Genomic DNA, 20,332 nt, shown 5'->3' with positions numbered 1-20,332 from the left:
AAACGCCATGGCTTGGGAAGGTCAGCACGGGCACTTCGTCTTATTGTCGCGGGCCTCGACTTCGACAGCATGCGCCCATATCAATGGACACAAGCGAGGTGCGCTACGATTCAGGCGGCGGCCAACTGGAAGCGAGCGAAGTTGAGCCGAACGTTCATCTGACAGCTTGGCGGAAAGAGAGTCAGCAGCGGAGCGCTCAAAGAGCTAGTCTGCTACCCAGGGGCACAAACACGCTCAGCCGAGGCAAAGAGTGGGTCTGGAGTAAAGGAGTCGGTCAAGAGCGTCAGCCGGAAGTGCGTCTCCTGGCCCACGGCACACCGGGCAATGTACGGGTCTTCCTGTCCGAGTCTAGCCAAATAGACTGGTCTACCCTCCTCTAGCACGTCCAGCAACTCTAAGTCAGCTCCTCGATCGGCAGCTTCACCCTGCACCACCATACCTCCCCCTCCTGCTCGCTCATCCCCACGCGCTGCATCAGCCTCCGACTCGGCTCGTTCTCCTTGTGCACGTAGCAAAATCCGTAACCGCCCGCGCCCGGATTTCGATCACCGTCGTCTTCGTGGCAGGGACGGGTCGACGCCATGGCGTGCAGCCGCGCGAGGAGGACTTGGGACCCGAGCGAGCGCTGCCGGTGCGCGGGCGAAACGTGCAGCGTCCCGACCGAGCCGTCGCGGTGAGTCGTGCAGTGTGCAAGGACGGTGGGCGGCGTGGAAGCGAGAGGACCGGCGGAGGAGGCGGAGGGGGTTGCGGAAGGTTGCCGCAGGACAGTCGTGTAGGGTAGGCGAGTGGCGAGGTAAGCGGGAGGATGCGGAACCTCCGAGGTCGAGAGGATCTGCGGGTCGAGCGCGGATCTGGCGGTCAGGACACTGCTCGGCTCGTCAAAGAGCGAGGCGCAGGCCGCGCGTCCCGCCCTCGCAGACCTTTGACTGCTTCGACGGACCTCTGTAATGTCCTCCTCCCTGCCCTCCGTTACTACCACACCGCCTGGAAGCACGCTGGCGCCCACTGTAGCGCCGTTGGCCGCAACAGGCGGGAGTTTGTCGAGCAGGATCCAGTGAATCGTGGACGCCGAGAAGCACTCGCCTAAGTTGCGGCTGATGCACGACGTCCAGATATCGGGAACAGCGCCGATGCTAATGCCTGCAGCAATTTCGCGACGAACAGCACGTGTCAGCGCAGTATACGCGCCGACAGGAGCAGAGTCAACGGCAAAGACGCACGATCTCGCCCGTTGTGGTGCTCGAGGAGATACCGCCGCAGTGCCCCGACAACGAGCTCCTCTCCACGCGCCCGCTGCTCGGCGCTGAGCTTGTCGTGCGACGCGTACGAGCAGAAGAAGCGGAGCTGGTTGCCCAAGTCTGCGAGGACGAGCCACAGTCCGTCGTCCTCCGTGCCGAGGACCGGTTGCCCGGCCGCGTCAAAGGCGGCGAAGGTTGCCCAGACGTGTACGGGGTAGCCTGGTGTGCGCAGGGTCGAGTAGAGCGGGAGCGCGTTCACGAGATGCGAGCGGACGAGAGCGAGGACGAGCGAGTGGTCGCCGTGCTCGTACAGCGCGGGAAGTGCAGGGGCCATCGTGTACGGTCCAGTAGACCCCGTTTAGCACTCTCTAGCGATGCAGGAGCTTGTAAGCGGCGGAGGCGAGTGTTTACCTCGACGCCAACCGTCTCCGCTTCCGCTCATCCTCGTCCTCCCTGTCACCCCGCACAGCAAGGGCGAGACTCGAGGCGAGATGCCGCCCAAGGCAGCCAACCAGCCCCTGCGCCCCGCCCAGCGCTACCGCCCGGGCAAAGCCCCCGTCCCCGTCGCCGACTCGGACTCGGACGAAGACGACGACCACCAGCAGCAGCAAGAGCTCGAGCAGGCTGGCGACGACGAGCACGATGCTGGCGAGGACGTCGCCCTGCATGCTCCCCGGGCTCACGCGGGCCCGGGCAAGCTCAACGTCGCCCTGCGCGAGGTCGAGGTCGACACGGGCGGAAAGGTGCGCGTCGGCGGGAGGCACGAGGTCGGTCGCACGCAGGAGGAGAGCAGCGAGGGAGAGTACGGTGCGTCGTGCTTGCGCTTATTCCTTCGGGCGAGGTAACCGCCAGGTGGTGCTCCTCGCCCGATGCACCAGTTAGTCAAGCGCACGCCACGTCTGCTGACAGCTTGCCTTGTGCTGCAGAGACCGACAGCGAAGACGAGGCACCCGCCGCACCGCCCAAACCCGTCTTCCGCCCGAAAGCCGCTGCTCCTGCTGCACAGGACGAGGTGTGTCCCGCCCTTCCCGCTTCTCCACCGCACGGTCTTGCGTGCTGACGCAATCTCTAACTGCAGGAGTCTAGCGAATACGAGACCGACTCGGAAGAAGAGGAAGAGCCTCTGAAACCGCTCTACAAGCCCGTCTTCGTTTCCAAGTTCGTCTCTCTCCCTCTCGCTTCCTTCCGCCCATAGCCCCCGCTGACGCGCTTTTCTCGCACAGGCGCAACCGTGACACAATTGCCGAGCAGAAGAAGGAGCTCGACCCCGAAGCGCTCGAGGCCAAGCAGGCGGCCGAGGCTGAAAGGCGCCGCAACGAGGCAAAGAACCTCGTCGCCGACAGCATCGTGCGCGAGATCGCTTCCAGTGCGTCGGCGCTCTCCCTCTTGCTTTCGCTGCTCTTTGTGAAGCCCTTGAGCTGATGAACATGCCGTACTCGCCGTGCAGAGGAGGCGCAGGAGGTCCATCCCGACGTCGACGACACGGACGGCCTCGACCCCGAGGGCGAGTTTGAGGCGTGGAAGCTGCGCGAGCTGACTAGGTTGAAGCGAGACCGCGAAGCGCGGTATGCGTGCGTTGCGTTCCTCTCACCTCGCACTCCCGCACAAGCTGATGAGCCCGGTCGCTGGCAGACTCGAGAAGATTCGCGAGGAGGTCGAAGCGCGACGGGCAATGCCGGAGGAGCTCCGGCTCAAGGAGGACACGGAGCGCGCCGAGAAGTCGCGCAAGGAGAAGCCCAAGGGCAACCAGGGTGCGCCTGCGACTCTCGCCGCTTGCATCCGCTCCAGCGTCACTCACGCTTCACCTGGACGCACAGCCTTCCTCCAGCGCTACCACCACAAGGGTGTCTTCCACCAGGACCTCGACATTCTCAAGAAGCACGACTACACCGCCCCGACCGAATCGACCGTCGACGTCTCTGCGCTGCCCGCCGTCATGCAGAAGCGTAACTTTGGCAAGGCGCATCAGACCAAGTACACTCACCTGGCGGCGGAGGACACGAGCAGACAGCATGGCGGATTCGGACGGTCGGGCCCGTCTGGTGCAGGAGGTGCAGGAGTTGCGGGCGGCGCAGGGCAGGGATGCTTCGTATGTGGCGGGCCTCACGTGCGTTTTCTGCACTCGGCACATAGTCTTCGTCCGATACTGACGTTTCTCGTCACACGCAGCTCAAGCGCGACTGCCCGCAGCTGAACGACCCCTCCTCAGCAGGGGGGGCCTCCGCCTCGGGTGCGAACTCGTCCGCCGCGCGCTCAGGCGGCGACGCCGGGTGGGGCGCGCGACCGCCGCCGCCGGCATCGTCGAGGCGGGACGAGGCGGACCGCTACGCGCCCTCGGGCGCGGGAGGCGGGCCAGGCGCGGGAAGGAGGCAGGGGATCGGGTTCGGCGACCGCGACCGGCGCGGCGGGGAGCGGGACCGGGACCGCGATCGCGACGAGCGCGGGTGGCGCGAGCGCGGCGGCGGGTATGACGAGCGGGATCGGCGGGGAGGCGGGAGGGACGACTACTACCGCGAGCGCGACGGAGGGGAGAGGAGGAGGCGCTCGAGATCGAGGTCGAGGTCTCGCTCGCCGCCGCCGAGGCGGAGAGTCGAGTATGATGACGACGAGGGGGACAGGAGGAGGGATAGGAGGAGGACGAGGAGCCCGCCGCCGCCTTCGAGGCGAGATGAGCGCGGAGGGTACGGCGGGAGAAGGGACGAGGGACGGGATCGGGACGAGAAGCGACGTAGGCTCGACTGATCGGCAGATAGCTGGCGTTACTTGGCTATGCCTTTACACAGGGACGGACATGATTTATGAAAGGGAAGTGGAACGCTCGCCAGCTCATCGCTCGCAAGGTTTCCCTCTTCACTTCTCGCCGCTACGTCTTGCTCGCTATTGTCGACTCATGCGACACGCTCGCCCGGGTGCATTTGGGCATGCCAGCGGGCCGAGCAGAGAGTAGCTCGGAGCGAGAGATCTGCGTGGCAACCGACCTTCGGATTCTCCGCTTTGCTCTTGCAAGCGTGGGACGGCCATCCTCGCGGGAGCACCTCGGCAAAGAGGACCCACTTGGCTAGCCAAGCTTTCTCGAGCTCCGCTTGCTCCGCTCCGGGTCTTGTTTTGGCGCGCTTCGGCGAAGCTTCGGTCCTCATCCTCGTCATCGCTCGCCTTTTCCTAGCGCGTGCGGGTCCCACTCTGACCAGGCTGGAGTTGGGCTGGAGACGGAATCCCCGACGCTGCTCTTCGTCACCGAATGACATCCTTGTGCTGCTCTCCTCTCCTTTCTCTTCTCTCCATTCGCCCTCTTCCGCTTGACATTGCACAACCATCACCATGAAGTTCTCCCTCGCCACCTGCTTCACCGCCCTTGCTGCCACCGCCTCGTTCGCCGCGGCTGTGCCTACGCAACTCGTGAGCTGAACCTCCGGCCACAGCCAAAGTGAGACGACGACTGACGAATCTTGCTGGCAGGCGTCTCGCGCCAACACGGTCACGACGAGCCGGGTCGCGAACAGCGACCCCGCCGTGACCTACACGGGCGACTGGACGCGCCTCGCGAACCAAGGCCCCGCCAACGGGATCGACCCCGGTACGTCTTGATCCCCGACGAGCTCCCCTTCGATGCGTACTAACGACGCGAGCGGCGCACAGTGGGCGGCACCCTTGCGTACACGCACGACGGGAACGGCGAAGTGAGCTTCCTGTTCGGCACGGGCTCGAGCGGGTTCTTGCTCCGCACGGGAAAGAAGGCCGACCGGTGCGTCTTCTCTCGCTGTCCCTCCTCGATACGAGTTCCGGCTCCTTACACTTGGCGGGTGTTTCAACAGTGGCTTCTTTGACATCTACCTCGGCGACGAGCTCATCTACGTCGGCGATGCGCACGGCGAATGCACGAGCGAGTGCTCCGAGGCCGACTACGAGATCGTCTTTGCCGAGGGAAGGTGCGCGCCATCCCTTCCTCCCTGCCCCACCTGCCGCACAGCACTGACACGAGAGCGCAACGGTCAAACAGCCTCAAGCCGCAGGACGAGAATACGCGGATGCGGATCGTCAACCGCGAGTACGACTCGCGCGTCGGCGGCACGCCATACCTCGCCTTCAACTACCTCGACCGCTACCTAGACGTGTAGTAGACTGGCCTTCGCTTGAACCCGTGGCAATAGACACTCACTTCTCTTCCACTCGCTGGGCCAGCTGGTAGAGACGGCGCCGAAAGCTGTCGGTAGTTTCTTTTGTCCGGCCCCGCGCGCAGGGACCGGTCGGTGCATGGGGAGTGGGAACGGACTGGTAATACAAGGGGCTGTTGGCACAACGAGGAGGGGCTGGGGGGAATGGCGGGACGAGTCTACGGCTGCGACGGGACCTGCAGGAGGACGTTGCCGCCCCCGGGCAAGTACGTGACGTTGCGACCCTGCAAGATGTGACCTCGTCAGCACCGCGTTGACGCACCGCGGAGAGCAAAAAAGGGGGGGAGGGAGAGCGCACCTGCGACAGCGTGCCGGCAATCTCCTTGCTCGCCTCGATCCGCCGGAACTGGACGAGGCCGTCGCCGGCCTTGGACAGCGCGCGCGAGATGATGGTCGCGGCTTCGGCCTCGCCCTCGGCGCGCACGACGGCGGCTTGGCGCTCTTGCTCGGACTGCGGGCGCGGGTGGGGTCAGGATCTGCGGCGTGCAGGAAGGGAGGGGGGAGAGGAGGGGCAGGAGGACGGACCCGCTCGACGATGAACTTGGCACGCTCGGCCTCTGCAGGACGACACGTGCGTCAGAGAGATTCGCGGAAGGAGGATGGCAAAGGGAACACACCCTGCTGCGCAATCTGCTTCTGCTCGACCGCCTGGGTAAAGTCCTTGCCGAATGTCATGTGGGTCTGCGGGAGCGCAACACGTCAGTCTCGTAGCATGGAGTCGAGCTGCCAGATACACGCACAAGCGACACGTCCTCGAGGATGATGTTGAACTCGCCGGCGCGCTTGAGGAGGTCCTCGCGGATGCGCGCCGAGACGACCTCGCGCTGGGTGATGAGTTCTGCGGCGTCAAACTGGGCGACGGTGGCCTTGAGGACTTCGTTGCCGATCGAGGGGAGGACGCGCTCGTCGTACGTCGTGCCGAGCGAGCGGTAGATGGTGGCGAGGTGGCGCGTGTCGGGGCGGAACATGACGCGGAGCGTGAGCGAGACGGTCTGCAGGTCCTTGGAGCCCGTCGTCGTCGAGATGTTCTGCGAAAGAGCATGGTGAGTGGTTGTGAGAGCATTCAGGGTGCGCGGGGAGACGCACTCGGGGCTTGATGCGAGTCTCCATGAGGATCGGACGCTGCAGCCAGGGAATGAGGAAGTGGGTGCCCTCCTTGATCGGCTGTTGCGACGCGCGTCCGAACACTCTGTCAGCTCGTGTGCAGTTTTAACAGGACAGAGGAAAGCACGCACGTCCTCCTTTACACCGGAGAAGCGGTCGAAGAGGATGGCGCGGTGACCACCGGGGACTGTCAGGGGCGCAAGACCGGGTCAGCGAGTTCGTCCTCACTCATTTCAGAGCTGCAGCAGCTTGGGCAGCTCATTTGTGCGGCGTGAGCGGGAGCGATGGCGGCGAGTACGCATGCTCGTTCGGCAACGGAGACGCGGCATCGGCCACAGCTCGCAGGACCGCCTGAGTTGGGCTGGACGGGGCAAAGGGCAGGTTGTGAGACTCGCCATCGTAGAGGGACGCCTGGGCGAGGGACACGCCGATGAAGGCGGGGACGGCGAGCCGGGAGAGGGCGTTGATGGCAGCCACTGCGCGCAGGGGGAGAGGCCGGTGAGCACTGGGACGGCCGTGCAGATGCTTGCAGGTGCACTCTGCGGCTCACTTTCTCGATCTGCGCAAGTGGCGGCGAGGAGGACGACGCTGAGCCGCGACTACAACTGTGGCTATGCGCGCAAATGTATTCCCCGCGTTACTTCTCTCCTCTCTCCACTCTCCGCTCTCCACAGCGAGACTACCTGGCACCAGGACCACTGCACTCCCACAGCGATGCAGGTCCATCCCTCGCGCATGCAGCACGTCCCGCCTAGCGACCGCCCCAGGGCCTCCGACTGGGACACCGCCGACTCGTCCTCGCACAGGGCAGAGCGCCGCCCGTCGCCCTCGTACCGAGACTACGACCACGACGCACACCGCACACACGCAGACCGCCCGCCGCACGACCACGACGACCGCGAGCACCGCCACGGCCAGGGACGCCGCCTCACTCCCGAGCGCGAGCTGGGCCACGACAGCGGGTACGGCGGGAGGAACGGCGCAGGGGGATACAGCGGATACGGGCCACGGGGAGGAGGCGCAGACGGCGGGTACGGCGGCGGGTACGGCGGAGGGTACGGCGGGCAGAGGGGACCACCGGGAGGCGCACCGAGGCCAGGCGGGCGCGACGACTTCTTCGAGAGGTGCGTCGTCTACTCCTCGAGACAGCTAGGGCGGCGCTGACCTCGCTTCCGACAGCCGCCGCAAGGAGCGCGAGAACTCCAACATCACCATCTGGCCTCCCTCGCCGCGCACGCCCGAGCCGTGCGTTCCCTTCCACTCTAGTGCTCACAGAAGGTGGCATTGACTCAAGCGATGCCACACAGGGAGGACGGGTCAGGCAGCAAGTCCAAGTCGCGGTCCAAGTCATCCCGGCACCACAAGTCGTCCTCGTCGCGCCACCACCGTTCCTCGCGCCGCCGCTCGCGCTCCATCTCGTCCTCCGACTCGGACTCGGACGACGACCACCGGCGCAAGCGGCGCTCGTCCCGCCGCGACCGCGACCGTGACCGCGACGACGACCGCCGCCGCGACGACCGGCGTCACGGCAGCAGCTCGCGGCGCAAGCGCTCGCCGTCCATCTCGTCTTCGGCGGACGAGGCGGCGCACGCGTCCAAGCGGCGCCACGCGACCGCCGACGCCGACGCGCCCATCGCCGCATCGACCTCGGCCGCCGTGGCCGCGACGGCGCCGGCCGACGAGGACGAGTGGGTCGAGGCGCCGTCGCAGGCGGCGTTTGGCGGCGGGTCGGACGGCGAGGACGAGCACGAGGTCGGGCCGATGCCGCTGTCGGGCCCGGGCGCGGCCAAGAACCGCAACGCGTACGGCGGCGCGCTCCGGCCGGGCGAGGGCGCGGCCATGGCGGCGTATGCGGCAGAGGGGCAGCGCATCCCGCGCCGAGGCGAGATCGGGATGGACGCCGACCAGATTGAAAAGTACGAGAGCGCAGGGTTCGTCATGAGCGGCAGCAGGCACAAGCGCATGAACGCCGTGCGCATGCGCAAGGAGAACCAGGTGCGCGCGAGCGCCTCTCTCTCTTCCGCCTCGAGCTCCCGAGTTGACGCAACCTCTCGCTGCAGGTCATCACGGCCGAGGAGAAGCGCGGCATCCTCACCCTCGCCGCCGCCGAAAAGGCCAAGCGCGAGAACGAGATCGTCGCCTCGTTCCGCGAGATGGTCGACTCGAAGCTCCAGGGCAGTGGCGGGCGCTGAGCGAGAAGGGGTGTACTCTTAGGATCTTGCAGTCAAAGTGAATGCACTTGATGTGCCAAGCTTTCCTTCTCGTCCGTCTCTCGCAGAGGTGCACGGTCATGACATCCAGCATAGTCGGCTGTTCGCGATTCCATTCTACGCCCTCTCTAGCTCTACGACCGCATCCGCGCCAAACGTCGCGCGATCGAACCCCTCGACCCCAACTCGCTCCCACACGCTTGGAGGGAAGCCCACGTCCGCAAGCGCGAGCGCAGGTGCCGCCTTCCCGCCCGCACGTGCGAGCGCGAGCGCGGACTGGCGCGGAAGACCAAACGCGAGGAGGTGCGTCGGGCGGAGAGACGGCTCGGCGGTGGATGCGCCTGGGTGAGGTACGTGATCAGCACCTTGAACGAGCAAAGGCCGGAAGAATCGAGAGGAGAGCGCACCCGAATCGCTGTCGATGCCAAAGGGGACGTCGAGGCTCAGCAGCGGCGCATCGAGCGCGCTAGCCCAGCTCGCGGCGCTCGAAGCGAAGGCGCCCTGCCCGCCGTGCGGCGACGCGAAGGACGGGGCGGCATCGAGCCGCGGGCTGGTCACGCTCGAGCTGAGCGGGTCCGAGTCGAGCCCAAGGGCGTCGGTGACGAGGTTGAACGCGGGCGGCAGGTCTGTCGCGAACGCTGCGAGTCAGGGCTGCTTCGAGACCCGAGGAAGCGACGAAAGGAGCGCACCTTGCGGGTCCCGCACGATGCGCCCGCCTGCAGAGCTCAGCACGCGCAGCCCCGTCCTCCATCGCTCGCTCCTCCCCTCGGTCCCGTCCTCGGCAAGCACGACGACGCGACAGCCGCGGTTGGCGAGCGTGACGCCGGCGCGCAGGCCGATGTAGCCCTTCTCCGAGTCGGTGCAGAGAAAACAGATCGAGGGGCGGCTGTGCGGCGGAGAGGGGACGGGGAAGAGCTTGTGCGTGCGCGCGAGGGTCGAGAGGACGTAGATCGTCAGGCCGTGAGCGGAGGCTTCGAGGCGCTGGGCGGGTGTCGGGCACGACTCGATCTGCGTGCGCCATAGTGGTCAATACGAATCTCGGCAGTGCTGCGCGCAGAGCAGTTACGCACCTCAGCAATGGAAAGAGCCTCGCGCCACTGTCTCGCCTTGATGACGGGCACAGCGAGTCTTGTCTTCGCAGTCCGGAGCTCGTTTCCTCCTTCCCGCTCATCCACCTCGAGTGCCGTCAACTGCTTCTGTACCTTCTCCCACCTCTCCTCTGCGCGCTGCTCGTCCTCCGCATCATCTTGCCGCGCCCGACTCATGTCGGTCGGCGTCGCCCGCGCGCTCTCGCTCGCCCCGACAGCAGCGGATGCGAGCTGGTGTCGCGCAGCGAGTCGCTCCTGCTGCTGCTCGTAGAGCTCGTTGGGCGAGAGGACCGACTCGGTTGGGAGGAGCTTCGACTGGGGCGTGCGCACGCGGTCCGGATTGCGGTTGTGCGCATGCAGACGAAGCGAGGGGTCCGTCGCGTCGTTGCTCTGTGCGTGAACGAGAGTGAGACGTGGATAACGGCGTGACCTCGAATACGAGGAGACAGACCTTGATCTGCTCGAATACTTTGCGCTTGTCGAAGGAAGCAAGCCCGGCGCTAAAGTCAAAGTCTTCCGCGAGAGGCTGCGCGTTCGCCAGCCCAGGCGAATGATGATGCGGGTGCTTGGGTCGACGCTGGGGCAATGCGGAAGGTGAGAGAGGACGTGACTGGTGGAACGGAAGGATGCGCACATCGTGGTAAGCTGACGAGAGGTCTGCCTCGTTCCCTTCCTCAGTCTCACGCGAATTACTCTGCACCCGGTTGTGTTTATTACTGCGGGCTCCGCGGGTGCGTCTGGGCTTATCCGGCTTCGGAGAGGCAGAGAGGGGAGACGGAGAGGGGATCGGCGAGGGTGCGAGGGCGCCTTGCTGCGCGTGGTGTACATTCGGTCGTGGTACAGGTGGCTGGGTCTGCGTGCATGGCAGTCAGGAAAAGGTCTCTTACCGTTGGAGGGCTATGGGAAGATTCGCACCGGTGCAGGCTGGGCTGATCGGCTCACGCTAAGCAGCTCGAGCCCCGCCACCTCGTTTCGGCTGAGCACGCGGATACCCTCGAGCCGCTCGACGCCCCCCACGGTCGTTCGAGCCTCGGTGAGGGTGAGAGTGCCGGCAGCAGGGTCAAGCGACGAGAGGACGCCTTTGACGGCATCGTTCGGCCCCGAGCGCAGCTTGACCAGCACAGGCAGCCCGACGAAAGCGTTTGCCATGCTCTGGACTTGCTCTCAGGCTGTACCCGAGCGAGTGACGGGGTGGTCTTCGTCCAACCTTCACCACGCTCTCTCTGCTCCGCTCTTCTCGCTGGCTCTGCTCGACGGTGATCGGTATGTGTGCAAGAGCTGTAAAGATACCGATGCTGCATGCTCTGAGCCGGATGCGCCCGCTCCGACCCTGCACAGCACTCTCTGCCTCGTCCTCCTCGCGTCATCAGTTTGACGGCACGACGGGTTGACAGGACATCTCGGGGCTGGGCCGTGCCTCTGGGCGCATCGACAGTAGTTGCTCGTGCATCTCACCCGCATAACGTCGCCCTACAGGCATGTCGACGGCATGTCAGACGCGCTCATCCCAGTCGAGACCGTCTAGCCGGACGACAAGCTGTTTCTGGTCGCTGCCTGTTCCCCCCAGAGGTCCTGCAGATCTGCTTTTGGCCTTTGTGATCGGCGGCCGTGCGCCCTGATGCATCGGCTCGGTGCCGTCGAGCAGTCACATTCCGCACGCGACTCAAATGGCGACGCGGTCGCGTCGCGTCTCGCTTCCGCTCGCCGAGAAAGGTTCCGCTACGCCCTCTGCTGCTCTTCCCTCTTCCTCACTGTGCTCTCCTGGTCTCGCTCTCTCAGCCCCGGCGGCTCCCGTGTCTCTCGTTCTACTGCATCACCTCCTTCTCCCGGTCAAGCGCATCTCGTTTGCCTCGTTCGCCCTCCCTCTCCAGCACCGCATTCCCTTGTAACCTTCGCTCTCGACACCGCAACACACCATGCGCTCTGCCGTCTTCTACTCGTTGGCGGTCTCGACGCTCGCGCTCTTCGCTCAGGCGTCGCCCGAGCCTTGCTCCGACCATCCCGGCGTCATTCACGCTCCTGGCGAGTACACCGTGCCCGAGGTCCTCAAGCTCACCCAGCCCGACTCGGAGAAGAAGGCGACCAAGGCGAACCACCAGTCGAAGGCTGCCTCTTCCTCCTCGAAGTCCTCGTCGTCGAACAAGTCGGCCTCTTCGTCCAACAAGGCCGCGACCAAGCCATCCAAGGCGAGCAAGTCGGCGCAGTCGTGGAACAAGCCAGGCAAAGCTGTCAAGAAGCAGCCTTTGCCCAGGGTCAAGGCCGCAAACAAGGAGACCGTTGCCAAGGGTGCCGACGACGCAGTCTCGTCCTTCACCAACTCGTCGTACATTCCCGCGGACCAGGCTAACAAGCTCAAGGAGGGTGAGTGAACCTTTTTCACGAGTCAGGCTTCCCGAAAGGCGAGCTGATTGGGTCAATCTCTCCTTCAGCGCTTTCGAGCGCAATCAACAAGCAGCTCGGCTCGGTCACGACCGTAACTCACACGGCAACTGCGACCGTTCTGTCGACCGAGACGGCCGATGTTACCCGTACATCGGTGGTCGCCAACTCGACCATCTTCGTTGCTCAGCCTACAACGCTCGTGCGCACCGTCACGCAGAACGTGACCGAGGTCGCCACTTCCACCCTCATCACGACATCAAACGGAGTCGAGGCCTCGCTCGACATCCAGCAGGCGCTCAACGATGCCTTCGCAGCGGCCAACTTGAGCCGCAGCGACCTCAACGACGAGACGACGGCTGCGCTCGAGGCGTGCCTCGCGACCGTTCTCGCTGCAGGCGGCATGCCCGAAGGCTACTCGTGCCTCACGTCGGGCGGCGCCGACAGCGCCGGTCTGCAGGAGACGCTCAACAACGTCCTCGAGCAGTTTGTCGGCATCCTGCCGAACAAGATTCTCGAGTCCGTCTTCGACTCGGTCACGCCGCTCCTCTCGAGTCTCCTCCCGGCCTCGCAGTCGGCCCTCGTCGCCCAGATCCAGTCGTCGATTCAGTCGGTCATTGCGTCGCTCAGCGGCAACTCGGTCACGGCGCTGGAGCAGGTCAGCGCGTGCTACTCGGACGCGGTACAGCTTGCCGGCAACGCCTCGTCGCTTGCGTGCTTCACCAAAAAGGGCGGCGCGTACGACACGCTTCAGACGGCGACGAACTCTGTCATGGAGCAGTTCATCGGTGTCCTCCCTGCCTCGCTCACAACTGCCGTCGAGAGTGAGTTCCGAGTGTTTCGACTTCTGCCTTTTCATCGTAGTTGAACTCACGCTCTTGGCTTCGCAGACATCTTTGCCTACAACCTGCAGAACGCGACGACGGGCAGCGAGCAGCTTGCCGCGTCCGTTTCTGCACAGATCTCGAACGCGATCAACTCGGTCGCTTCGTCGCTTTCGGGCAACACCGTCACGCTGGCTCAGACGCTGCAGGAGTGCTCGGCGGAGCTCATCAAGAGTGCGTGGCGCCAGCAGTCGTTCTCTGCCCGAGCCAAGCTGACTTTCCGACATTTCCACAGCTGGCAACGCGACTGCCGCGCAGGAGTGCATCACCTCTTCCGCCGCTCCCGCCGTTTCGACCACGACGATCCTCAGCATTGCGCAGCAGTTTGCCGGGTACATCCCGTCGTCCTTCTTCACCGACCTCGTCGACTACTCGGCGCCTCTGCTCAACACGACGGCCAACGCGCACAACCTGACGCAGGCGCAGCTCAACTCGGAGCTCGAGTCGTTCTTCAACAACGCGACGACGTACGGCGCGGCGTACGTGACGTGCATCAGCCAGGTGCAGGAGTGCGTCCTCAACGCCGTCGAGAAGACGGGCACGATCGACGCCGTCTGCCCCGGCCCGGTCGGCAACTGCGACCTCAAGACCAAGGCCGACGCCAAGCGCATGGTGCGCCGCTCGGTTGGTCGCCACCTCGGCTTCGAGGGCAGGATCCGCGACGTCACGTACTGGCACAAGGCGTGAGGCGTCTAGATCGTAGATTCTATTCTCTCGGGTGCTAGAGCGCTGGTCCGCTCGCTATCTTATCATGTCTCATGCCCTTTCACGCAACTCCTGCCGAATGTAACGGACTCTCAGCAACTCGCGGTGAGGTCGTGAGATTGGTGAATGGTCCGCCTGGCGAAGCAAGCGTCTTGGCAGTCGCGCGGTGTTTTGCAGCGCCAGCTACCGCAACTGCTCCTGCAGGTACTGCGCAAACAACTCGGCGATCTCCTTCTCGCGGAACTCGCGCCCAGACGCCGTCCGCGCATTGAGCTGCGTGAACTGCCGCTTGAGCCGCTGCAGCTGCGGCATCGTCACAGGCTTGTTCAGCTCGAGCGTGATGCGCGTCGGTGCGGGAGAGGTTGGGAGGGTGAGCGGGGTTGGGCCGGAGAGGGGTGAGAGAGATTGGCGGGAGAGGAGGGTGGTAATGATGAGAGTCGACGTCGAGTCGAGGAGGCTGAGGTAGGAGGTCGAGGAGGTCTGGATCTGTATGAGTGGAGATTCCGTCAGGACAAGCCCGGAGAAACCGCACGGCGTGATCAAACGCGAAGACCAGCACTGGGCAACGCACCGTCTGAGTCGCCAGATTCGGCGGCTTGAGCTCTCCCTCTGTGATAGCCCGCCAGATCTGCTCGGCCGCCTCGCTTCCATGCACGCCTGCTTCTGCGCTCTCGCCTCGTTGGTCAAGGGGCGGATCGTCGGCTGCGACCGTGACGAGCGGTGCGTCCCATCGAGCCGCCGAATTCGGTTCTTCGAAGCGCGAGATGAGGTTGTCTAGGCTGTATGCACGGTGGGTGAGCACGCGAAGCAGGACTGCATGCCGTGCGTGTGACCGAGAAGAAGGAAAGGAAGGAGCAAACGCACGTTGCTGGCAAATACGCGCTTGTCTCGTCTCGTGCGGCATTCCGCTCCCGACACTGTTCTGGAGGCGTTGCGACAAAGAGCTGCACGCGAATAGCACGATCAGCAAGACAAGCAGGTGAGAAGAGCCAGGCCCGAACGCACCGTGCAGGTCCGCACGCCGACCTCCCTCGCCTCGCAGTACATCTGGTATCGGCTCCCCTTGATGTAATTCATCGCGTCGACGAGGACGATCGCGTCTCGAGCGAGACTGCGCTGTACGGCGCTGAAGAGGGCAGCGCGGGCGGGTTTCTCGGCGCGAGCGTCTACTCTGCACGCGTGCTAGGTCAGCCGTAGCCGGGCGGGCGTGTCGAGAGATGGCTACTGACCGTCGTAAGCGCGTTTTGACAGGCTCAGCGACTCGTCGTTGACGACGACGACCTTCTTGCCGCGGTGCTGAGGAGGAGTCGCAGGATCCGCGAGCTTGGCCTCGAGGAAGGTAGCGAGCTGCCTGGCTCGCTCGGTCTTGCCTGCGCACGGGTAGCCGCACAGCGTCACAGTCGCCATGCTGTCGAACAGTGCGAAGTTGGCAACGAAGCGATGAAGTCGCGAAGTCGAAGAAGCGCGGGCCGAAGCTGCCTTGAGAAGCTCCCCGGAAGTACAGAAGGCTTGTGAAAGCTCTCGTACGACAAGCTGTCCCTTCTGAGGCGCTCTCGCGGCCGTCTCGGAACTGAGCAGACCTCCCTATCCCACGTCTCAAGGCAGCGCACCCGCTCTGTCAGTCCATTGTGCCTGCGCAACGACGCTTCCTCTAATGATGCATTGCGTCTTGTTCTATGCGCGTTCCGCCGCCTGCGGCTCGTCGACCTTCTCCGGCAGACCCAGCGCCTTTCGCGCCTCGACGAGTTCGCGGCACGCATTCGGTCCGGGGCAGAGGTGCCACTCTGCCTGCGAGTAGCCGACGATGGTGAGCTTGCGGTCCGAAGCGTCGGTCGAGTTGGCGGTCGCGGTCGAGGGAGAGGGGGACGACACGATGGACGAGGGGGAGAAGGAGCCGTGCTGGAAGTGGATCGAGTGGAAGGCGTCGAGGGCGTCGTAGAGCTTTTGTCTGCAGCGGTCACATGAGTACGCCTCAAGGTGCCAGGCAGGGTGAGCGCGGCACACCGTTCAGGCTGGGACAGCGATTCGAAGCCACCCTGCAAAGGCTCGCCGCAGTCCTCGAGGACCATGATGAGCCCCTTGTTCTGCTCCTCGGTCACCTTGCCCTCGAACAGGCCATAATACGTCGGGATGGGCAGCCCTCCGCCGCCGGGGAGGTTGACAAAGACCTCTTCTGCCTCGCGGAGGAGCGCGAGGAGGTCGTGCCCATACTTGAGGATGAGCTTGACGCCGCTCGGCGACGTTGCGCGGTAGACGGTCGATATCCGGCCCTTGAGAGGTTCGGTGGGGAGGAGCGAGAGGACGGGCGGGGCCGAGCCGGGCGGTACAGGCTGCGGCGGGTGGATGTAGTAGAGCGGAGCGGGCGGGAGGGTGCGCTGCAAGAGCTGCGGCGGCGGCGTGAGGCCCGCTGCGGGCGCAGGGTGTTGCAGCGAGAGGAAAGGCGCGTGCAGGAGGTACGCAGGGAAGGGTTTCGCGCCTGACATGGTGCGCGAGACGAGGTGGGGAGGAGAGGGAAGGCGAGAGGGGCGGGAAGAGCGGTGCAAGGGCGGAGCACGGCTCAGGAGCATGTGCAGGTTCTGACTCGCTGCTCTGGCGCTCTCAGTAGCTCGGATAGACGAAGTGAACGGGAGGAGGAGCGCAACGAGCGAGCGAACAAGTCCGCGCAGAACTCTTGCTCCCACCGCTCGCTACATTCGCGCTGGGACTACCGAGACTGCCCGAACCTGCTTGATAGCTCTCATCAGCCCAGATCCAGCTTGCGCGACCCTTCTCCACGCTGACCTGACGCGCCGAGGCGGCCTCTCTTCCTGCTCGGCTCGTCCCTCAAGCGGGGTAAGCAGGGCTCGGGCGACTCGTCTACAAGGCTCAGCCGCTCACGAACGATGCTTCCTAGCCCGACATGATCCCCGCTCTCCCGCTCGACGTTGTTCGTCTCGTCTTCGACTTCCTCGCCAACGGTCTCGACGAGTCTATCCGCCGCGCAGAAGGCGCACGCCTCGCCCTAGTCCAGAGAGCGTGGCAGGAGCCTGCGTACGAGCTCGCCTGGCGGGAGGTCACGATCGCCACCGTCAGGAACACGGGACTGCGCGACCACCTCCTCTCGCACCGCAACCTCCTCGACTACCTCCGCAAGCTCGAAACTCCAAAGGTGGAAGGGCCACCTCCGGCTTTAATCAGTCTTCCTGAGCGGCTCCGTGACCTCGAGCTCGTGCAGGACTACCTAATGAGCCCGGAGGAGGCGCGGCCCATTCGCGACCTTGTCCTTGCGTGCCCCAATCTCCTGAGCTTGGAGCTGCCAGTTTCTTTCCCAAGATTCGGCCTCATCGACGAGCTCTCCCAGACGCTTGTAGCTTCAAAGCTCCGGTCCCTCGACATCACCCTTTTCCCGATGAGGCATTTCAACCTGGTCAACCTGCACGTCGTGCTCGCCCGCTTCACTGGACTCGACTACCTTCAGCTCCGCCCGATCGACTACGGAGCAAGTTCATGGTCGTACAATCCGCAGGACCGCATGCCACAGCTCGTCGTCGCGACGCTTGTCATCACGCTCACGTTGCTGCGCCAGAATGTCTATGTCGGCGTCTTCAGCCGCATGGTTATCGCGCTCATTGCGCGCTCGTCTTTCCGCTCGCTCATGCTGCAGAACTACGCCGGCAACAACACTCTGCCCAACTGGTTGCCAAACTGCGGCAATCTCGTCGACCTCACCCTCTGGTGCACCAGCCCCTCCGACCTCTGCCGCCTCCTCCTACCGATCACTCAGCTCCTCCCCAAGCTCTGCTCGCTGCAGACGCTGCTCATCTCCTCACAGCCGCTCTACTGTCAGCTGGCCAATCTGCCACTCGCGGCCTTTCTGCATTCTCTCCCCTCGAGCATTCGCCACGCTACCGTATACGCCATTGCCTTCGTGCCCGACGGCGTTCTAGCCGTCTCTCTCGCCGATTTGCAGCCGTCACTGGATTTTCCTGCGGAGGCGACTGTCCATGTTGTGCTCGCCGAGCTAGCGGGTCTCGCGGGCACGTGGCACAGCAAGCACGCCGAGTTGCGTAAAAGCGACAAGTCTGCCGTAGGCTGGGTCATCGTCGAGTACGTGTTGCGCTCGGAAAGTCCGCAGTCGACTACACTAACGCTTGTGGCTGTAGACCTTGACTGCTACGTGCGCCCTCCATCGCCTGATCGCCCCCGTCTCTGTCACACGCGCTCCTACTGTAGATCCACTGTCGCCTGCGCAATGCGCAGCAGCTTTGACGACCTTACGCTGCGGCCGAGTCCCGCAGGCCGCCTCGGTCGAGACTTGCTTCTCGCTTTCTCGGGTCTCTCTTCTCGCTTCCGAACTGCCTCGCCATTATGTTGGCAAAGCTCTGGACCGCGATAAATAGTCAGGGTATGCTACAAAGGGGGGCTACAGGGTGATTAGGCGGGCTGTTCAGATTCCAAGCTCCAGGACGAGCGCGCGCATCCGCGCATCGGAAAACATGCTGTCGGCCTCTGCCGCAAAACTGTGCAACTCCGAGTCAATCGCCGCCGTACGACTCGGTACGGCACCCATGCTCTTGCTCTTGCTGATGAGCGGCGCGACGGCGTAGTTCTCCTTCTCGCGCTCGAGGATGTCGCGCTCGGCCGGCTGCCAGCGCGCGCTCGAGTCCTGCTGCGTCGCCGTCGCGCTCGAGTCGCTCCGTCGGTGACTCTTATCGCTCCCGCCGCCGACAAGCAAGAAGCGCCTCCTGCGCCCGGCGCTGCTCGTGCTCGCCGAGCTCCCGACTGATGAAGCCTGCGACTGCATCGACGCCCAGCTCGCGCGGTTCGACGCGCCGCCCGCGCCCGCGCCGTTGTGCGCCGGAGCGGGCAGCATGCCGGACGAGAGGAGCCCGGCGCTGACGCGCCGCCCGCCGAGCTGCGGCGGGATCGAGATCGGACGCCGCTGCGTCGGCGTCGTCGAGCCGGGCGTGCCGGACGGGCTCGGGGCCACCTCGGTACCGCTGGTGGGTCTGTCAACTGTTGCGGGCAGTGAGCCGCGACGCAGGGGTCCGGCGGTCGGCGAGACGACCGGAGGGCTGGTGCCGATGGGTGCGACGCCGACAGAGAGCGGGCGGCGTTGCTCGAGGACGGGGCTGAGCGAGCGCGGCTTTGTCGACGGCTCGAGGGCAGAACCGGGACGGGGAGGACGCGGAGGCGGATTCTCGGGCGAGTAGGGCGACGAGGCGGATGAGAGGCGGAACGGGGACGTCGAGTCGGTCAGGATGGGAGGCGGCAGCTCTGCTTCGAGCGGTTTGCTCGGCGACTTGGGCGAGGTGGAGATGGACGAAGTGCTCGAGTCGCGCGGTGGAGGGCTCGGGAACATGAAGGCGAGCTGGCGGTCGTCGTCTAGTTCGGACGACGGAAGCGGGCTACCGACATTGAGGGACCCCGTGAGGCTCTGCGAACGCCGCCGATCGTCGATGGACGAGGCCACAGCGCGATTCGGGAACGGCTTGGCCATCATGCGCATCAGGTCGCGGTGCGTCGGCGAGCCGGGAGGGTTCTGCGGAGGCTGATACGTTGAAAACCCGAGACTGGGCAAGCCGTCTTTCGGCGAGTGGATGGAAGACGAGGCAGAGTGTGCGGGAGAAGGGCGAAAGGTTGAAGACGCGGGTGTGGTAGCCGTGCCAGGGAAGAGGAAGCCGCGCACTGAGCTGACGGACCCGCGACCCGCCAGTGTCACGGTTGGCACCTCGTGCGTCTGCTGCTGGCTCATCCAGTCGGCCTTGATCGTTGCGGCCTCGGACGGCAGCGCATGACCCGCCATGCGCTTCTCCCAGTTGACCCCTCCCTTTCCGCTCGCCTCAAGTCCGCCATCTTTGGCCTCCTGCCCCTTGTCCGACCGCATCGCGTTCACCAGACTCCGTCGCCGCAGCTTCTTCGAGAGCACCGAAGACGCCTTCGAGGCGTTGCGTTCCATGACGGGAGCAACGACGACCGGCGGCGGCGGCGGTTCATCGTCGGAAGGCCCGGGCAGGGGAGGCGGGAACGGCGAGAGGTCAAACTCCGGCGTCACTGGCGCCCGGCGAAATGACCGGGTGAGCGATTTGAGCGAGAGACGGCGTTTGCGATTCTGAGGCGGTACGGTCTGACGCTCGGCAGCGAGCAACCCGGGCATGGCGGCGTCGCGCTCTGTCTCCTAAAGTGGAGCAGATAAAGCAGCTCCTGCACAACGTGCCTAGCTCGCTGGGATAGCAGGGTGAGGGTAGCGACCAAGCAGGAGCGTGAGACTGTGTGCGTCGGCGCGAAGGCTGGCTGACCGGCAGCCGCTGGTGGTCAGGGCTAGAGTCGCCCTGCTGATCCCGTTGCGGGCAGGTCCGGTTCGATCACTGCCTGATTAGCGGCAAGCACGGGCAGGCAGAGGCTTTGAGCTGTGGTTCGCTCCCGTCCGGGAAGGTGTCATTGCCGAGATGGCGGGTCTCGAGTCTCGAGTGGGTCTGCGCCGCCCGCCCGTCGACACGATGAGGCGCAGTGCAAGAGTGTTCATGAACAACGTCTGAAATGCCAGGTACGAGCCGCGCCGAGCACGAGGAG

The 20,332-nt window shown here is 64.8% G+C and overlaps 11 protein-coding genes across 11 annotated transcripts; 5 read left to right on the top strand and 6 right to left on the bottom strand.

Annotated features, from left to right (window-relative positions):
• Positions 1–394: 394 nt before the first annotated feature.
• Positions 395–1,572, bottom strand: JCM10292_000490 (uncharacterized protein; the record flags this gene model as incomplete). The annotated part of the gene is made up of 3 exons (XM_076649393.1): positions 395–832; positions 941–1,140; positions 1,221–1,572. 3 exons carry the CDS (start codon positions 1,570–1,572, stop codon positions 395–397), a joined length of 990 nt encoding a protein of 329 aa, XP_076504984.1.
• A 157-nt stretch (positions 1,573–1,729) lies between these two features.
• JCM10292_000489 (microfibrillar-associated 1 family protein) lies at positions 1,730–3,980 on the top strand (the record flags this gene model as incomplete). The annotated part of the gene is made up of 8 exons (XM_076649392.1): positions 1,730–2,045; positions 2,165–2,250; positions 2,317–2,396; positions 2,462–2,604; positions 2,686–2,809; positions 2,871–2,989; positions 3,056–3,345; positions 3,408–3,980. 8 exons carry the CDS (start codon positions 1,730–1,732, stop codon positions 3,978–3,980), a joined length of 1,731 nt encoding a protein of 576 aa, XP_076504983.1.
• Positions 3,981–4,556: 576 nt separating this feature from the next.
• Positions 4,557–5,353, top strand: JCM10292_000488 (uncharacterized protein; the record flags this gene model as incomplete). The annotated part of the gene is made up of 5 exons (XM_076649391.1): positions 4,557–4,634; positions 4,695–4,812; positions 4,875–4,980; positions 5,051–5,164; positions 5,236–5,353. 5 exons carry the CDS (start codon positions 4,557–4,559, stop codon positions 5,351–5,353), a joined length of 534 nt encoding a protein of 177 aa, XP_076504982.1.
• A 215-nt stretch (positions 5,354–5,568) lies between these two features.
• PHB1 (prohibitin subunit PHB1) lies at positions 5,569–6,843 on the bottom strand (the record flags this gene model as incomplete). The annotated part of the gene is made up of 8 exons (XM_076649390.1): positions 5,569–5,634; positions 5,709–5,861; positions 5,936–5,967; positions 6,028–6,091; positions 6,151–6,438; positions 6,497–6,574; positions 6,646–6,701; positions 6,837–6,843. The coding sequence occupies 8 exons, from the start codon at positions 6,841–6,843 to the stop codon at positions 5,569–5,571; spliced, it is 744 nt and encodes a 247-aa protein (XP_076504981.1).
• A 385-nt stretch (positions 6,844–7,228) lies between these two features.
• JCM10292_000486 (NKAP family protein) lies at positions 7,229–8,706 on the top strand (the record flags this gene model as incomplete). Its single annotated transcript, XM_076649389.1, has 4 exons — positions 7,229–7,638; positions 7,694–7,759; positions 7,822–8,509; positions 8,575–8,706. 4 exons carry the CDS (start codon positions 7,229–7,231, stop codon positions 8,704–8,706), a joined length of 1,296 nt encoding a protein of 431 aa, XP_076504980.1.
• Positions 8,707–8,841: 135 nt separating this feature from the next.
• Positions 8,842–10,961, bottom strand: EDC3 (Edc3p; the record flags this gene model as incomplete). The annotated part of the gene is made up of 7 exons (XM_076649388.1): positions 8,842–9,065; positions 9,132–9,350; positions 9,414–9,732; positions 9,795–10,202; positions 10,264–10,389; positions 10,447–10,665; positions 10,728–10,961. The coding sequence occupies 7 exons, from the start codon at positions 10,959–10,961 to the stop codon at positions 8,842–8,844; spliced, it is 1,749 nt and encodes a 582-aa protein (XP_076504979.1).
• A 767-nt stretch (positions 10,962–11,728) lies between these two features.
• On the top strand, positions 11,729–13,762 carry JCM10292_000484 (uncharacterized protein; the record flags this gene model as incomplete). Its single annotated transcript, XM_076649387.1, has 4 exons — positions 11,729–12,173; positions 12,242–13,015; positions 13,082–13,249; positions 13,311–13,762. The coding sequence occupies 4 exons, from the start codon at positions 11,729–11,731 to the stop codon at positions 13,760–13,762; spliced, it is 1,839 nt and encodes a 612-aa protein (XP_076504978.1).
• A 201-nt stretch (positions 13,763–13,963) lies between these two features.
• On the bottom strand, positions 13,964–15,187 carry KTI12 (Kti12p; the record flags this gene model as incomplete). The annotated part of the gene is made up of 5 exons (XM_076649386.1): positions 13,964–14,266; positions 14,352–14,559; positions 14,645–14,724; positions 14,786–14,946; positions 15,010–15,187. 5 exons carry the CDS (start codon positions 15,185–15,187, stop codon positions 13,964–13,966), a joined length of 930 nt encoding a protein of 309 aa, XP_076504977.1.
• Positions 15,188–15,454: 267 nt separating this feature from the next.
• On the bottom strand, positions 15,455–16,263 carry JCM10292_000482 (uncharacterized protein; the record flags this gene model as incomplete). Its single annotated transcript, XM_076649385.1, has 2 exons — positions 15,455–15,728; positions 15,785–16,263. 2 exons carry the CDS (start codon positions 16,261–16,263, stop codon positions 15,455–15,457), a joined length of 753 nt encoding a protein of 250 aa, XP_076504976.1.
• Positions 16,264–16,679: 416 nt separating this feature from the next.
• On the top strand, positions 16,680–17,929 carry JCM10292_000481 (uncharacterized protein; the record flags this gene model as incomplete). Its single annotated transcript, XM_076649384.1, has 2 exons — positions 16,680–17,866; positions 17,923–17,929. The coding sequence occupies 2 exons, from the start codon at positions 16,680–16,682 to the stop codon at positions 17,927–17,929; spliced, it is 1,194 nt and encodes a 397-aa protein (XP_076504975.1).
• Positions 17,930–18,206: 277 nt separating this feature from the next.
• JCM10292_000480 (uncharacterized protein) lies at positions 18,207–19,916 on the bottom strand (the record flags this gene model as incomplete). Its single annotated transcript, XM_076649383.1, has 1 exon — positions 18,207–19,916. The coding sequence occupies one exon, from the start codon at positions 19,914–19,916 to the stop codon at positions 18,207–18,209; it is 1,710 nt and encodes a 569-aa protein (XP_076504974.1).
• Between the last annotated feature and the right edge of the window lie 416 nt (positions 19,917–20,332).

Source organism: Rhodotorula paludigena (assembly GCF_050403205.1).
Source record: "Rhodotorula paludigena JCM10292 DNA, Rt_paludigena_JCM10292v1_ctg24, whole genome shotgun sequence".
Taxonomy (NCBI): Eukaryota; Fungi; Basidiomycota; class Microbotryomycetes; order Sporidiobolales; family Sporidiobolaceae; genus Rhodotorula; species Rhodotorula paludigena.
The sequence above is the reverse complement of the archived record's forward strand: the minus strand, read 5'-3'. Positions and strand labels throughout refer to the sequence as shown.